This window comes from Vicugna pacos, chromosome 6 (genome assembly GCF_048564905.1).
Source record: "Vicugna pacos chromosome 6, VicPac4, whole genome shotgun sequence".
NCBI lineage: Eukaryota > Metazoa > Chordata > Mammalia > Artiodactyla > Camelidae > Vicugna > Vicugna pacos.
Genome location: NC_132992.1, coordinates 9,526,902 through 9,545,306, shown reverse-complemented (window position 1 = coordinate 9,545,306; position 18,405 = coordinate 9,526,902). Strand labels below are relative to the sequence as shown.

At 33.3% G+C, this 18,405-nt stretch overlaps 2 protein-coding genes and 1 non-coding gene across 4 annotated transcripts in view; 1 reads left to right on the top strand and 2 right to left on the bottom strand.

Moving 5' to 3' along the window:
• Nucleotides 1–17,009, top strand: part of MINDY2 (MINDY lysine 48 deubiquitinase 2) — a 62,779-nt gene extending 45,770 nt beyond the window's left edge. The window contains exons 7-9 of one of the 2 annotated variants that reach the window (XR_012073269.1): nt 6,207–6,264; nt 10,637–10,810; nt 12,983–13,120. Coding sequence is in view for 1 of the 2 variants with exons in the window: in XM_072962336.1 (XP_072818437.1) it covers nt 10,637–10,810; nt 12,983–13,183; nt 14,568–14,696 (504 nt within the window). In the remaining variant the exon portion in view is untranslated. Of the gene's footprint in view, nt 1–6,206; nt 6,265–10,636; nt 10,811–12,982; nt 13,184–14,567 lie in introns of those variants that run through there. The other variant, XM_072962336.1, reaches the window with a different exon arrangement.
• Nucleotides 1–18,405, bottom strand: part of SLTM (SAFB like transcription modulator) — a 96,418-nt gene that overhangs the window by 6,962 nt on the left and 71,051 nt on the right. The window lies entirely within an intron of this gene.
• On the bottom strand, nt 11,187–11,291 carry LOC116278057 (U6 spliceosomal RNA). Its single transcript, XR_004187480.1, has one exon. It is a non-coding gene; the product is annotated as a U6 spliceosomal RNA (small nuclear RNA).

The following is an 18,405-nucleotide window of genomic DNA, read 5'->3' as shown; positions in this document are numbered from 1 at the left end:
ATCATGAGAAAATACTATGAACAAGTTATTTGCCAACAACTTGGACAAACTGGAATAAATGAACATGTTTCTAAAAACATAACAGACTGCCAAAACTGAGTCAAGAAGAAACAGATTAATTTGAACAGATTGATCACTAGGAATGAAATAGGATCTAAAATATTTAAAAATTCTATGCAAACAAAATTCCAGGACTGGATGATTTCACTAGGGAATCCACCATATAGACAAACAAGAAATTATACTTATCCTTCTCAAATTATTCCAAAAAGAGTGAAGAGGGGGAACACTCCCAAAGTCATTCTGTGAAGCTGCTATCACCCTGATACCAAAACCAGACAAAGACACTCCAAAAAGAAAAAAAGAAAAGAAAATTACAGGCTAATCTATTTGATGAATATAGATGCAAAAAATTCTCAACAAAATATTAGCAAACAGAATCCAACAACTCATAAAAAGAATCATACACCATGATCAAGTAGGATCCATTCCAAGGTCACAAGTCTGGTTCGACATATGCAAATCAATGTGATACATTACATCAACAAAAGAAAAGACAAAACCACACAATCATCTCAATAGATGCAGAAAAAGCATTTGACAAAATTCAACATGCACTCATGATAAAAAGTGTCACCAAAGTGGATATAGAGGGAACATATCTCAACATAATGAAAGCAATTTATGACACACCCACAGCCAATATAATACTCAATGTGAAAAGCTGAAAGCCTTCATTGCTAAAGTCTGGGACAAGACAAGAATGCCCACTCTCACTGCTTCTATTCAACATAGTATTGGAAGTCCTAGCCATAGCATTTAGACAAGAAGAAGCAATAAAAGATACCCAAGTTGGAAGAGAAGAGGTATAATTGTCATTATATCTAGAGGGCATGATATTCTGTATAGAAAACCCTAAAGACTCCACACAAAAACCATGAGAACTAATAAGTGAATTCAGTAAACTAGCATATATCAGATTAATATACAGAAATCTGTTGCATTTCTTTACACTAACAGTGAAATATCAGAAAAAAATAAAATACAGTCTTTTTAAAAATTGCGTCAAAAAATACCTAGAAATAAACCTAACCAAGGATGTAAAAGACTTATATGCTGAGAACTATAAAACATTGATAAAGAAAATTGAAGATGACTCAAAGAAATGGAAAGATATACCATGCTCTTGGATTGAAGAATTAATATTGTTAAAATGGCCATACTACCCAAAGCAATCTACAGATTTTATGCAATCCCTATCAAACTACCCAGGACATTTTTCACAGAACTAGAACAAATAACCCTAAAATTTATATGGAACCATAAAAGACCTACAATTGCCAAAACAATCCTGAGGTAAAAGAACACAGCTGGAGGTATAACCCTCCCAGACTTCAGATAATACTACAAAGCAGCAGCAATGAAAAGAATGTAGTATTGGCACAAAAACAGACATATGGATCAGTGGAACAGAATAGAGAGCCCAGAAATAAACCCACATACCTGTGGTCAATTAATCTTTCACAAGAGAGGCAAGAATATACAATAGAGAAAAGACAGTTTCTTCAGCAAGTGGTGTTGGGAAGCCTCGTGTAAATCAAAATCGTTTTAAGACTTATATGTAAGACCATAGAACTTCTAGAGGAGAATGTAGGCAAAACATTTTCTGACATAAATTGTAGCAATGCTGTCTTAGGTCAATCTCCCATGGTAAAAGAAATAAAAGCATAAAAATAAACAAATGGGACCTAATCAAACTTAAATGCTTTTTCACAGCAAAGGAAACCATAAACAAAAAGACAACCTATGGACTGGGAGAACATATTTGCAAATAATGCAACTGACAAGGGCTTAATTTCCAAAATATGCAAATGGTTCATACAACTCAACAACAACAAAAAACACTTAATTTAAAAATGGGCTGAAGACCTAAATAGACATTTCTCCAAAGAAGACATACAGATGGCCAAAAGAATGAATAGATGCTCAAAATCACTGATTATTAGAGAAATGCAAATGAAAACTATAACGAGGTATCACCTCACACCAGCCAGAATGGCCATCATTAAAAAGTCTACAAATAATAAATGCTGGAGAGGCTGTGGAGAAAAAGGAACCTTCCTGCACTATTGGTGGAAATGGAAATTGGTGCAGCTACTATGGAGGACAGCATGCAGGTTCCTTAAAAAACTAAAAATAGACTTACCATAGGATCCTGCAATCCCACTTCTGGGCATATATTCAAAGAAAACTCCAATTTGAAAAAGTACATTCACCCCAATCTTCATAGCAGCACTATTCACAGTAGCCAAGACACGGAAACAACCTAAGTATCTATCAACAGATGAATAGATAAAAATACATGGAATATTACTCAGCCATAAAAATGAGTGAAGTATTGCCAGTTGCAGCAACATGGATGGACCTAGAGGTTATCATACTGAGTGAACTAAGTCAGGCAGAGAAAGACAAATCACTCATATGTGGAATGTGAAAAATAATACAAATGAATTTATTTACAAAACAAAAACAGACTCACAGACATAGAAAGCAAACTTATGGTTACCAAATAGTAAAGTAAGGGGAGAGATAAATTAATAAGAGTATGGGGTTAACAGATACACCCCATTATATATTACATAGATAAATAATAAAATTTACTGTATAGCACAGGGAACTATATTCAGTATCTTATAATAACCTATAATGGAAAATAACCTGAAAAAAATTTGTATGCATAACTGAATCACTTTGCTATATACCTGAAACTAACACAATGTTTTAACGTACTATACTTCAATTAAAAAAAAAAAAGAACTAATGATTTCTGGGTTCTGAGCATGAACAATTGGATGAATGATGGTGCACTTTATTGAAACACAGAACACTAGAAGAGAAGAAAGTTACGAAATCAGCCTTGGAACTGTTAGAGCTGCTTCTCAGCTGTCCCCTCAAGTGGAAATGTTGGGTAAATGGTTTAAGACTGGAAGAAGTTGTGTGTGCAAATAATAATTTGGCGGAGAGGAGGAGATTTACAAGTAAAATGTGGACGAAGAAGAAAAAATAAGTCCTAGGACAGAGATTTAAAGAGTGCCAAAATTTAAGGATCAATTAGAGGAGTGTGAACTGGCAAAGGGAACTGAAAAAGAAAAGAACAAAAGGAGAATGTAAAGAATATGGTATCAAGTAAATCAACAGGGAGGGAGTGTTTCAAGAAAAATGGAGATGGTTTGAATTGGTTAAGAAATGAATGGGATGTTAGAAACTAGAAACACATTTGAAACAGTTTGTCTGTGATGGGGCACAGACATAATGGCTCATAGCTGTAGTAGAGTGTGGAATCCAGAAAGGGCTGTTTTTGTTTTTTAATATGAGACTTGATTGTGTTTAAATATTGATGAAATAGAGAGAGAAATCTTGAAAATTCAGGAGAGGAGATAATTGATGTTAGAAGGCTCCTAAGGAGTTGGAAAGGATAGACATTTTCACAAATGAAAGGGATTTACCTTTGTTAAAAAAGAGATGCTCAAAATTGCTAATTATCAGAGAAACACAAATCAAACCTACAATGAGGTATCACTCCCAATGGTCAGAGAGACCATCGTTAAAAAAATCCACAAATGATAAATGCTGGAGAGGACGTGGAGAAAAGAGAACCCTCCTATACTGTTGGTGGGAATGTAATTTGGTGCAACCATTTCTATGCTGCAAAACACTATGGGGATTCCTTAAAAAACTGAATATAGACTTACCCTATGAGCCAGCAATCCCACTCCTGGGCATATATCCAGAGGAAACCCTAATTTGAAAAGACAATTGCATGCCACTGTTCACAGCAACACTATTTCCGATAACTAAGATATGGAAGCAACCTAAATGTCCATTGATGGATGACTGGATAAAGAAGATATGGGACATATATACAATGGAATACTACTCGGCCATAAAAAAGAATAAAATAATGCAATTTGCAGCAACATGGATGGACCTGGAGATCATTATACTAAGTGAAGTAAGCCAGAAAGAAAAGGAAAAATACCATATGATATCACTTATATGTGAAATCAAAAAAATAAAAATAAAAAGAGAACACAAATAAACTCATTTTCAAAATGAACACAGACTTACAGACATAGGAAACAAAATTATAGTTACCAGAGGGGAAAGGGGTTGGGGGGGATAAATTGAGAGTTCAGGATTTGTGGATACTAACTACTTTATATAAAATAGATAAACAACAGATTTACATTGTATAGCATGGGGAACTATATTCAATACCTTGTAATGGCCTATAATGAAAAAGTATATATATGTGTGTGTTATATATATGAATCACTATGCTGTACACCAGAAATTAACACAACATTGTAAATTGACTATATTTGATTAAAAAAAAATATTGACATCACGAAAAAAATTAACATGCTCTTTTACAGCATGTGGGAGAAAGTGTTAAAATACAGAAATTAAGAATAATCACTAGGCAGTGTTGAGGATGGTAATTATTACATGAATATACTACTTGTGTGATTTTTCTGGGGGAGTATTCTTCAGATTGTAGGCCTGGTAAAGGTAGCTAGTTTGCTATTCTAGATTTGGGACTTTGTTAGGGGGGTGCAACAAAGACTAGAAGAGCTAAGGAATTTAGGAAGGTGATGGTATTATGAACATGATGATGATATTGTCCAAATTTATAAATATTTGCCTAAAGCAAATAAAACACTATTCTTCACTAGGTAGTTCTATTTTTATAGAAGGAATAGTTGGGAACAACTATCCTGGTAGCCAGTATCTAGGGGAAAGTACTATTGCCTGCAATAGGGACTACCAAAGTGAAACAGTAATGCTGTTTTTAACTTTTTATTATGAAAAATTACAAACTTACAGAAAAGTAGTGAGAATAATTTAATGTGTGCCTATTATACTTATCACCTACTTTTAACAATTATGTTATTATATTATTTTTCACCTTTTTATATTTTTGCTTATACTTCAATATGAATTTCTAAATGAGAACATTTCCCTTTCAAGGCAGAGTTCCATTACTTTATTTAATAGAATTGTTTATAATTTTTGATATCATCTCATATCCAGTGCATATTCAAATTCCTCATTTGTTCTCCAAATGGTTTTATGGATAGTTTGTTCAAACCAGGATCTAATCAAGGACCATGTATTAACATTTGGTGAAGTAACTCCTTTTCAATAGGATTCCTGTGTTTTCCAGGAATCTTTAGGGGCCTTTGGGCTATTTATGTATGCTTCATTATAATCATCTCAGTGCTATTTCCTATATTCCCATTGAACTATATTTCCAGTCCTGAGGGTCTTTATATTAGACTTGCTTTACTTCTGGCAGATTACCCAATGAGTGCGTTCTTTCTAAGAGTCAGAGACACTTTCCCTTCTCATCGATCAATCATTCATTAACTGACTTACAACAAAATCTTTAACACTTCTGTGGTCGTTGGTGTAGAACTAGAAGCTCTAAAGGGACGCTTAATAAAATTTAGGGAAGGTGTTCTTGATAAGGAGATAAGAAAATGGAAGATTGGGCCATTGTTCTGTTAAACCTGTTCAGTATTAAACCTGTTACTCTGTACCACTGATACCTGGATTGTTTGAGTGTCTGTACTTTATAAACTTGAACCCCAGGGAATCTGTGATATAATAAGAATATGAGTAATGAAAAACTAGAAAGCTGTTTCTTCAGCCAATATATGCCTACTTTAAATACTGCATTAGATCTTCATAAGGCCTTCTAACATTTGACTTTTAAAGAACCCTGAGATTTTAGGGCTGCTTTGATATTTAATCACTATGTTGCCCATCTTCCTACCTCTGTGAACTCCTTGGAACACCTAGAATATAAACACAGTTCATGCCATGGAATTCCAGATGAGCTTGCAACAAAAGATAAATTTAATATCTGGATAGAATATTTCTCTGCTACAGATAAATGGTGTCTATAACTAGGGAATTAATAATAATAATAATAATAATAATAATAATAATAATAATAATAATAATAATAATAATAATAATAATAAAAAAAAAACAACTGCCAGTCTCTAGTAAGCTGGCAATCAGTCAAAAGTATCTAAGCTGTATTATTTATTAGTGGGGCTTATTTTATTATGATTTGCAGAAAGGATCTTTATGCTTTTTTGGCACTCATGTCATATCAAATGCCATTATTGTCTCAGGCCAAGACCAACAAGGAAGAATCCATGTTGGCAGGACAAAAAGGATTACCTAGGAAAGGTAATTTAGTTTCTTTATTGAAGTATAGTTGATTTGCAATGTTGAGTTAGTTTCTGGTATACTGCAAAGTGATTCAGTTATATATATGCATATGTGTGCGTATGTGTGTGTGTGTTCTTTTTTCTTTTTCATAATCTTTTCCATTATGGTCTATTACAGGATATTGAATATAGTTCCTTGTGCTATACAGTAGGACCTTGTTGTTTATTTTATATATACTAGTTTGTATCTACTAATCCCAAAATCCCTAATTTATCCCTCCCCTACTCCCTTTCCCCTTTGGTAACTGTAAGTTTTTTCCTATGTCTGTGAGTCTGTATGTAAATCAGCTCATTTGTATTGTATTTTAGATTTCACATATAAGTGATGTGATATTTGTCTTTCTTAGTCTGTCTTACTTCACTTAGTATGATGATCTGTAGGTCCATCCATGTTACTGGAAATGCCATTATTTCATTCTTTTTTATGGCTGAGTAGTATTCCATTCTTTATCCACTTATTTGTCAGTGGACATTTAGATTGCTTCTGTGTCTTGGCTATTGTGAATAGTGCTCTATGAACATTGGAGTGAATGTATCTTTTCAAGTTAAGAGTTTTACTCTTTTCTGGATATATGCCCAGGAGGGGGATTGCTGAATCATATGGTAAGTCTATTTTTAGTTTTTGAAAGAACCTGCATACTGTTTTCCATGGTGGATGCACCAATTTACATTCCCACCAACAGTGTAAGAGGGTTCCTTTTTCTCCACACCGTCTCCAGCATTTATTATTTGTAGACTTTTTTGTTGATGGCCATCCTGACTGGTGTAAGGTGATACCTCATTATAGTTTTGATTTGCATTTCTCTAATAATTAGTGATTTCAGGCATCTATTCATGTACTTTTTGGCCATCTGTATATTTTCTTTGGAGAAATTTGTATTTAAGTCTTCTGCCCATTTTAAAATTAAGTGGTTTGTTTTTTGTTGTTGTTGAGTTGTGTGAGCCATTTCTGTATTTTGGAAATTAAGCCCTTGTTAGTTGCATCATTTGCAAATATGTTCTCCCAGTCCATAGGTTGTCTTTTTGTTTTGTTTATGGTTTCCTTTGCTGTGAAAAAGCATATAAGTTTTATTAGGTCCCATTTATTACTTTTTGCTCTTATTTCTATTGCCTGGATAGACTGCCCTGGGAGAATATTGCTAAGATTTATGTTAGAGGATGTTTTGACTATGTTCTCTTCTTGAAGTTCTGTGGCATCATGTTTTATATTTAAGTCTTCAAATCATTTTGAGTTTGTTTTTGTATGTGGTGTGAGGGAATGTTCTAACTTCATTGATTTACATGCAACAGTTCAGTTTTCCCAACACCACTTGCTGAAGAAACTGTCTTTTCTCCATTGTATATTCATGCCTCCCTTGTCAAAGATTAATTGACCATAGGTGTGTGGGTTTATTTCGAGGCTCTCTGTTCTGTTCCATTGGCTCATATGTCTGTTTTTGTGCCAATACTACACTCTTCTAATTACTGTAGCTTTGTAGTATTATCTGAAGTTTGGGAGGGTTATGTCTCCAGCTTTGTTCTTTTTCCTTAGGATTGCTCTGGCAATTGTGGATCCTTTATGATTCCATATACATTTTGGGATTATTTGTTCTAGTTCTTTGAAAAATGTCATGGGATATTAGTTTGATAGGGATCACATAAAATCTGTAAATTGCTTTGGGTAGTATGGCCATTTTAACAATATCAGTTCTTCCAATCCAAGCACATGAGATATCTGTCCATTTCTTTGTATCATTCGTAGTTTCTGTGAAGTTCTCAGCATATAAGTCCTTCACCTCCTTGGTCAGGTTTATTCCTAAGTACTTTTTTTTAATGAGTTTTTTTTTTTACATACATATCTTCCTTTTCACATTCTTTTTCATTATAGGTTACTACAAGATATTGAATGTAGTTCCCTGTGCTATACAGTATAAAATTATTGTTTATCTATTTTATATATACCAGTTAGTGTCTGCAAATCTAGAATTCCCAATTTATGCCTTCCCATCTCCTTTACCCACTGGTAACCGTAAGTTTGTTTCCTGTGTCTGTGAGTCTGTTTCTGTTTTGTAAATAAGTTCATTTGTGTCTTTTTTTTTTTTTTAGATTCCACAGATAAGGTATTTTTTCTTTCTCCTTCTGGCTTACTTCCCTTAGAATGACAATCTCCAGGTCTACCCATGTTGCTGCAAATGGCATTACTTTATTCTTTTTTTATGGATGAGTAGTATTCCATTGTATATATATACCACATCTTCTTTATCCAGTCATCTGTTGATGGGCATTTAGGTTATTTCCATGTCTTGGCTACTGTACATAGTGCTACTGTGAACATTTTTTTGAATTAGAGTTCCCTATGGATGTATGTCCTGGAGTGGGTTTTGCAGTATCATATGGTAAATCTATTTTTCATTTTTTGAGGAATCTCCATACTGTTTTCCATAATGGCTGCACCAAACTGCATTCCCACCAACAGTGTAAGAGGGTTCCCTTTTCTCCACACCCTCTCCAGCATTTATCATTTGTGAGCGCTTGATGATGGTCATTCTGACTGGTGTGAGGTATCACCTCATTGTAGTTTTGATTTGCATTTCTCTAATAATTAGCAATATTGAGCATCTTTACATGTGTCTTTTGGCCATCTGGGTGTCTTCTTTGGAGAAATGTCTGTTTAGGTCTTCTGCCCATTGTTTGATTGAGTTGTTTGTTTGATATTAAGCTATATGAGCTGTTTGTATATTTTGGAAATTAGTTCCTTGTCAGTCATGTCATTTGCAGATATTTTCTCCCATTCTGTGGGTTGTCTTTTCATTTTGTTAATGGTTTCCTTTGTGGTGCAAAAGCTTTTAGGTTTAATTAGGTCCCATTTGTTTATATTTGCTTTTATTCCCATTACTCTCAGAGATGGATCCAAAAAAATATATTGCTGAGATTTATGTTAAAGGATGTTCTGCCTATGTTTTCCTCTACTAGTTTTATAGTATTTGGTCTTATATTTAGGGCTTTAATCCATTTTGAGTTTATTTTTATATACGGTGTTAGAAAATGTTCTGATTTCATTCTTTTACATGTAGCTGTCCAGTTTTCTCAGCACCACTTATTAGAGAGACTGTCTTTTCTCCATTTGTATATTCTTGCCTCCTTTGTCATAGATTAATTGACCATAAGTGTGTGGGTTTATTTCTGGACTTTCTGTCCTGTTCCATTGACTTGTGTGTGTGTGTGTTTTAGTGCCACTACCATACTGTTTTGATTACTGTAGCTTTGTAGTATAGTCTGAAGTCAGGGAGTATTCTACACACTCTTGACTGTAACTGCTCCTGGACAATAGGAAAGACACTGTACTTGAGGCATAGCTGTGCTGGACACATAGTAAATGTTCAAGAACAATAATCACTTAGTTTTTTTAAGCTTCAGAATTAATTCATTAATTTCTTTACCCTCACCACCAAACTCTTTAAAGGAATTTCTTATTATTAATTATTTATATTATGTACAGATGAGAACATGAAAGTATGATTCTTGTGTAATAAACAGTATATTAACCAATGGGAACTCTGAGCAAGTAAATGAAAAGTTTTATCCTTGGTAGATCTAAAGGAAAAATGGCTTACAAATTTTATATGGTATACTAGGGACACTTTACATATGTTTGGACTTGGAACTAATGCTTATGAACAATTAGAGAAAAATGCTAAATTCTTTGGTATTGACTATAAATACATTATAAGTTCATTGATTGATTTAATAAACATTAAGCACCAACTTCATGATACACCCTACACTAGATCCAGAGGTAGAGAGATTTAAAACTAGTCTGGGGAACGAGGCAGGAAAACACAATCATCATACAATGTGATTCAGTGTGACAGTAGAAATAAGTGCAAAGGACTGTTGGTGTACAAATTGAGAACAGCTAAAGGTGAAGAGAGAGGAAAAATTGGTATGGATTAGATTAGTCATATAGGCTTAATTTTTTAAAAACCACTCAATGTGTTATCATTTTATTGTGACTGTGTCTTAACTTGTTATCTGATGTATTTTTATGAATTTGTACTTTTCTGTATTTGAAATGAGGTTATAAGCCCCCAAAGGCTATTTTATAAGTTATGAATTAGTTGAGCCATGAACTCTTATTTCTCATTGCAGTGCAGTGTACCAATTATAATCTATATTCAGAGCCATGTGAATATAATTCTATGAGCAAATAAAATATGTACTTGGTCTACTGTTTCTTATGTTGTGCAGATCTAACTAATAGGAATAATTTTGTTTTAAACAGATTACACAGTTTCTCCTATGTTAACTAGTTTTGATCAATTTAACAGTTCTTTCTCTTATTTCTTACTAAGGGTCTACTGTATTTGTTGGTAACAGACCAGGGGTTTCTCACGGAAGAAAAAGTTGTTTGGGAGAGCCTACACAATGTCGATGGTGATGGAAATTTCTGTGACTCAGAATTTCATCTGCGGCCTCCTTCAGATCCTGAAACTGTATACAGAGGACAACAAGATCAGATAGATCAGGTAGACTGTTGTTCTGTCTGCTCTTATTGTTTGAAATGCTCTTTCCTTTCAAATGTGAATTTAGTATCCAAACTTTTGAAGTCAAGATTTGTTCATTAGTTTACGTGTGAAATTTTCCTGATACTTCCTAAATAGGTAAGTGATCATTCTGCATGTACATTAATTATACACTTAGGTTCAGAAGGCTAGATTATATTGGACTATATTGAACTATGAAAGTCATGGTAAAGTTTGAATTTTATTTTAATTGTAGTAGGGAAGATATGCCAAGTATTTAACATGGAACGGACATGATCTACTTTTTTTGTTTTTAATTGAGGTAACGTTAGCTTATAACATTACATATTCATGTGTACGTTATATTTGTACTTCTGTAAAAAATATGGAATGCTTCATGAATTTGCATGTCATCCTTGCATAGGGGGCCATGCTACTCTTTGTATTGTTCCCATTTTAGTATGTGTGCTGCCGAAGCAATCACTACTTAACGTTTAAAAAACCTGCCATATGGAGAATGCACAGGAAGGACACACGTGTAAGCAGACCAGTGATCCAAGCCAGAGGTGATGATAGCTTACCTTGGTGGTAAAGATGAAGAGACGAGTACATGTTTGAGATCTACTCTGGCTGGTCAGAAAAAGTAGAAAAGAGGGAGTCTTGAAAATAGAGTGCATTGGGTAAAGAGTAGGTGGGTATTCTAAGCCTTATAGTCCAAGGTAAGGAGGACAGACACAGCAGGAGCTGCCCTACTGAGTGGAATTCTCCTTTAGAACTGAGACAGATGAGATTTTTGCCTGCTGTAGGTGAGCAGGCTTGGAGTCACAAGTGTGCTTATTACTAGAAGTATAACAGGGATGTGACATTTTCTTCAACTGAGGCAGAAATATGGTTCTGTTAAGCAGTTGGCACATGTTTCACTGATAACAATTCAAGTGCATAGAAACTGCATTAATTTAGCCTATATTCACTGAGCAGTCGTATTTTCTGGCACTGTAACTAGGTCCTGGGGACACAAAATAAATCATTCAGTCCTGTGCTCAAAGATTGCAGTTTAGCTGGGGAGCCAGATATTTGACCAACTAATATATGTTAAGTTCTATAACAGCCATTTGAATAGCAAGCTATGAGTGTGCAAAATACTTGATGAAAATAAATGCTAATATTTCTAGGACTCTTGGTTTTCCTTTGACAGTCATCATAATCAACATACTCAACAACCTTTTGCTTATCCTCTGTGATTATTTAAAATTCTCAAAAAAAATTAAAAATAAAGTAAAATAAAATTCTCTTATTTTAAGGGTAGATTGAGGGAGGTGCATGGAGTAGTCAAGTTTCATTCAGCACTGATTCTTAATAAAAGTGGATGTTAAGTTAGATAATATAATTTTTAACTAAAGATGCATCAGTTTTTTAATAGGAAATAATCTGTGTGAGGGGGAGGAGTGTGGCGGTAGTTAAGTAACTGAATATGATTGTGTGATGGACAGCCATGTTGGCTTTAAAAGTCATATTGGGAAGAATATTTAGTAAATAATCTTGGGAAGTTCTTATGATTTTTTTTTTAACAGAAGACTTTTATGACATTAAATGGGAAAGAAAACAGATCCTAGTAGTTTCAGGGCTTGTGAGATGTGTTTGCGTTTGTTAATGTAGAAAAAACGAGTTGGGTTACATATTAATCGTTAAATGTAGTTCTCTCTGTATAATGATATTATGGTAATCTTAACTTTCTTTTTTATGCTTTTTTATTTTGTCTAAATTTTCTACAGACTTGTGTTTAAGCTTTCTTGAATGCCTTACATACTGCTTCTAGAAAGAATTTCAAATGAATTTGTTGTTGTTGTTGGGGGGAGGTAATTAGGTTTATTTATTTACTATTTTTTTTTAATGGAGATACTGGGGATAGAACACAGGACCTTGCATGCTAGGCATGCACTCTACCACTGTCCTATAACCCCCCGCCAAATTTCAAGTGAATTTTAACAAAGGCAGAATCACTGAAATGTTTATAACTCCCAAACAGAAATAGATAGCTTGTATTTTTATATTTAAACTCTGGTATGTTTTTTAAAAGCCATTCTCATAGGTTTATAGATATAACCTCTATATTTACATACATCTGTTCTTCGGTAAAATCGCGTAGCTAAAGATGGCTATAATTTAATTTCTTAGGACTACCTTATGGCATTATCTCTACAACAAGAACAGCAGAGCCATGAGCTCAACTGGGAACAAATACCTGAAGGAATCAGTGATTTGGAACTAGCAAAGAAACTCCAAGAGGAGGAGGATAGACGGGCTTCTCAATATTACCAGGAACAGGAACAAGCGGCAGCAGCTGCTGCTTCTGCTTCTGCTTCTACGCAGGCCCAGGTAAAAACCAGTGTTCTGATTCTCTCTTTTGTTTTTTTAAATATAATAGACTTTATTTTTTTTAGAGCAGTTTCAGGTTCACAGTAGAATTGAGCAGAGTTAGTGTTCTGATTCTTAAATACAGTGATCACTTTAGCAATAAAGAAATTTGTGCTAAGGTAAATTTTTTTAATTAGGTATTAACTCTTCAGTTTCGTTAGCAGTTTAGCACCCAAAGGGTTTGTGGCATTGTCCTAAGTTTGTGATTCCCTTAATATATTTCTTTTTTAGTTAAATTTATTTTTTCTTAGGTTGTAATGGCAAGATTTTTCAATCAAATTTATTAAGTTCTTAATAGCTTCAAAGAATATAAACTAGTTGGAACAAAATCTTTTCTATCAGTTAGGAAGCAGTATGAGGTACTGCTGGGAAGAATGTAGACTTCAGAGCCTGATAGATATGGATTTGCAGTTCCTGCTTCTGTTTCCCATACTAGTTGCAACACGTAGGACAAAGTCCTCTACCTCTCTTAGCCTCATTGTTCCTATCTGTAAAATAGAAAATGATACTGAACTATTAAGTTTGTGGTTAAGAACAAATAACGTTAGCACTTAATCCAATGTCTGACATGTACCAAGTATTCAACTAAGGTTAGCGCCTTTCCACTTTTCACTTTTTCCAGTTAAATATTTTAAGCGCTGCAGATGTGACTAAGAAGGTTTCTGTTTGTTAAATCTCATTTCATTAAATGAAAAAAAAATATTCTTTCTTTTACGTTTAACTGTACCATGCTAGAACTGTTCCTTTGGTTTGAGCACACAAGAAAGAAAGATGCCCTTTAAGGTCTGATGAAACTTTAAATATAGAGATCTCATTAAAATAGGTACAACATTTCTACTTCTAGCTCAAATATTGACTGCACCAAACTTAAAAGTGAAAGCCTATCGTGTTATGCTTAGCTTTTCACTAAAAAATTTCTCTCATTTCACAGAATACACTTATTTCATACTCTCTGTTCTAAGGATTTTTTTTCCTTCTTTTAAAATCTGTTTATTATAATAGTATTAAATGATATCTTAGAGAACTGTTACAGTTTCAAAAGGTGTCCTTTTCTTTAACATTTTCTAAACTTTAACATAAATATTTCTTGAATTTGAGTCTTCCAGCAATATAATACTAGTTATTTATTATGAAATTCCATTTACTCAGAATAATGGATACATTAATTATATCTGTCCTGAATGATAGAGCCAATTACTCAGATACTGTGTAATATAACAAGTCTATACACCAACAGCCTTTTTCCATTAATGATTCCTTTCACTCTTGGAGTTTTTCTTAGATAACTATGCTTAAGCACCTTCAAAAAGGTGAGGTAATTTCTTACTGTTTCTTTTTCTTAAAGCAAAGCCAGCCCGCACAAGCCTCCCCATCAAGTGGAAGACAATCTGGGAATAGTGAACGTAAACGAAAGGAGCCTCGAGAAAAAGATAAAGAAAAAGAAAAGGAAAAAAATAGCTGTATCATTTTGTAAGAAGTGTTGGATTCTTTCGGAGTCATCTATATATCTTCAGAAACAAAACCACAGAAGGAAAGGAAGAAAAACCGATAAATACCGTCTGTGCCTGATTTCCCAATGGATTTTGTTCATGTTTTTCAGGGGAAAGGTTGTTATTTAGTTACAATCAGACTTTTTCAAGTCACACAGTACACTCTTTATGAGCTGGAGTTTCATGTTACAAGTTGGAAATGCTGTGTGTTGTCATTCATGAAAAATACTGCACTTGTAGCCAAATAAGCAAATCACAGCAAATTTTGTGTCATAGTGACATTCATAATTCATATCAGTTAGTAAGCTATTTCGTATTCTGTTCTAACAATGAATAGAGGTAATTGATTTTGTCTGATTCCTTCCTCAAATCTAAATATTAGCACAATAGTTTCTGAAATTAATTTTTACAATGTTAAATTATGATCTAATCCATGAGAAACCAGGGGTTTAATATAGAGATTTAAAAAGAAAAAAAAGACAAAAAATAACAAGAATAAATAATCCTTAATTGTATATTGGACTAGTTCAGCCCTTGAACAGCTTTACCTTTCTTTAGGAATGTACATTTTAGATATATCTTGAGAACTGATAATGGAGCTTGGATTTAATTTAGATAGAAAAAAATCAATATTTGTATTTCTTTTCAATAGCAAAAAAAATTACATAACACTAATATCTTATCAAAATCAGACCTTAATAACTTTATAGTGTTGTAAAATTTTGAGGAATTTTGAAACCTTTAATATAGGTTACTTGGACCACAGTTTCTATTTATTGACAGTGTGACAAGTGAGTATTAGGAGGAAACCACAGTGGATGCTAGGCCTTGTCAATATAGGGATGTAGAAAAGGAAATAGTTCAGTGTCTACCTTTTTCTAGAATTACCTTTAACCTTAAAATTTAAATCATGTTTATTTGCTAGAAAATTAAGTATACTTATTAAAACCAAGAAAAAAGCACATTTCTGAAAAGATGTTGGAGATAATCTCTGAATCTAGTGGAAAAGCATTAGTAAAATCTATTTGAGGATAGATACGAATTTGGAGGAATTTATGTAAAAGCAATCAGATTTTTTTAACTTATGAGAACCAAATAAACCTATAACATCTTGTAGTGTTTATAGGATTCAGAAAGAATATTTATTGAACTTTATTATGAGGTAACACATATTTTCCTGTATTTCTCTAGTTTGGAAAACTATCCTTAATAGTCCTTTTTATATGCTTTATATTTAAAAGTTTGTTTTAGTCATTTTTGAAAAGACTATTCCTGCTGCAGGTAGTTACATGATTTACATTCTAAGCCTCAGTAAATTTAAGAGCATCTTAATCTAACCTGAGCATCCACTTGGAGAATGTTTTTTGTGGTCTGGGGTGACAAAAGACTACGAAAAGTGTGGTCTAGATTTCTTAAGTTATGTCCTTAACATTCTCCGTGATCCAAGACCAGTTATAGCATAAATCTATATGTAAAAAGTAAAGTCTTATTTATGGAAGAAATGATTCTAAGAACTATCCAGGGTCAAAATGTATCTTTTATGTCCTTCTGTATTGCATGTCTATTTATGTTATACCATTTGTTATTCCTTCCAATTTCCCATGCTAGCATGATTAATCATCAGAGAACCTGTTTTGGGTATAAAACTTTCATACAAAATATTTGGTGAGTCTCTTGATAAAAACCCAAAATATGCATATACTGGCAAAATAATCAGATACACTATTCTCTATTGGCTCAAACAAGTAGACCTTAGTCCAGGTTTATTAGTAATATCACTCTGTTGGTTGAAGGAGGAAACACAAACCTCAGAGTTTGTTTTTCCCAGGACAGTAGTAACAGTGCATTATATTTTATTATGAAGAAATAAAACAATAAACCCTGAGAAATTAAAAAAAAATTTGAGGCATATTTTTCCATAATTATATACTTATCTATTTATTGCCCTTGAAAAATATAAGCATAGAAGTTATTCTTCTGTTATTTGTTACTGTCTTCTTAATTTGTTCCAAAGATAATACTGCCATTCTGCATTCCCATTGGAAGAAAAAAAAAACTCACTCAAAACCAGCAGTGCTGCTATCAGATAAGTAGATGTCAATGTATACTTATAAAAAATAACTAAGAAATGTAATGTGTTTGTTAATTCAGCCTTTTTCTATGTAATATTTCCAAGTTAGACTTTCTTACATTCCTGGAATTCAGTTTGCTATACCGAGAATAATAATGGTAAAATGTTTGCTTTGAATACTGTGGGGGAAAATAAGTGTTTAATTCTATTAAAAAAAATTCTCAGAGATACTGGTTTCCCATCCTTGAAGGTTGTAAAAAATTTAGAGCTATTATGTCTTTATTTTCTTGTATTTTGCTCAAGGCAACAAATTACATATTCAGATATTTGACTGCTGGTTTGGGTACATTGGAATTTGATAGTGGTTAAGTCTTTCCTCACAGTATTTTGTAATGCTTGAAAATTGTTACATGTACCCTGCTAGCAGAAATTAGAACTTAAACATTTTTGTTTTTAAGATTTATAGGCTAGATTAGGGGCACATCTGCATGAACCATTAGAGCTAGCAAAAGAGGCGGATGAACGAATGGATATGGTCACCGCACTTTCTTGTACTTTCAAAGCCTATTCCTTAAGGTTAGTAACCAGTGTTTATTAACAATATGAAAATTTTCTTCATGTCTAACCCCATTGAATTGACAACACTGTGATTTATAATAGGTTATCAACACTTAAAAGTACTCATGCTGTGTGTGTTGTGGGGGGCTGGTGTGTTTGTGGGTATGTTTCTGAAGCAAGAATCCATGACTTCTATTAGATACTCAAAGTAATCTAGAAACATTCCCTCAAATTTAAGAATCAGCATTCTAAGAATACACACACCAGGCTGTTAGAGGCAGCTATAATTGGCATTGACTACTTCCTATAAGATGCTGGTTCAGTGTACATAAGTAAAGTAACTTATTTAATGTTTCAAGGTGTCGTTAGTAGTTGAATGAGTCATAGATTTAAATTTAGGATTAGGCTTTGGAATATATTTTTTTTTGTCTCACATTTGTCGTATTTGACTACTTACCCATGTTATGTTTTGAATTCTGCCTCATACTTTTTGATCTTAGCTTAATTAAGCAAGTTAGTATCGGAAATTAGTTGACTGAAACCATCATTAACCATTTTGTACTTGCACAAAACCTTAATATTTTGGTTTCAATGAATCACCAACTCAGTTCACTAAGAGACAGAAGAAGATCTTGAGAGGGAAGAGGACTAAAAGTCAAATAAATATTTAAGGAAAGAATTATCATATTCATGCTGGCATATAAAGCAGATATTTATAAAATCCTGCTGGAGAAAGATCAAGGCAAGAATTTCCAGAAGTGTCCTAAAACAATATCATTAAAAAAAATTTTTTTTAAAGCAAAAAGCAAATTGACTGCGTTTCACTTAACTTTTCTGTTCAATTCAGTTATTTTAAAACATGATGGAAAGCTTATGGATTTTGCCTATCACAGAGTGCTTGGGCATACAACTTAAACTATAATTATAAATTTATTAATGTTTGGTAAAATAAGATGGAGACATTAAAGATAGTGTGTAATTTGTATTTTAAGAAATGGGAAATGTGAAACTCTGAATCATTTTGTCTAAAACCTTGGCTTTTATCTTGCAAACTTTCTGTGCCT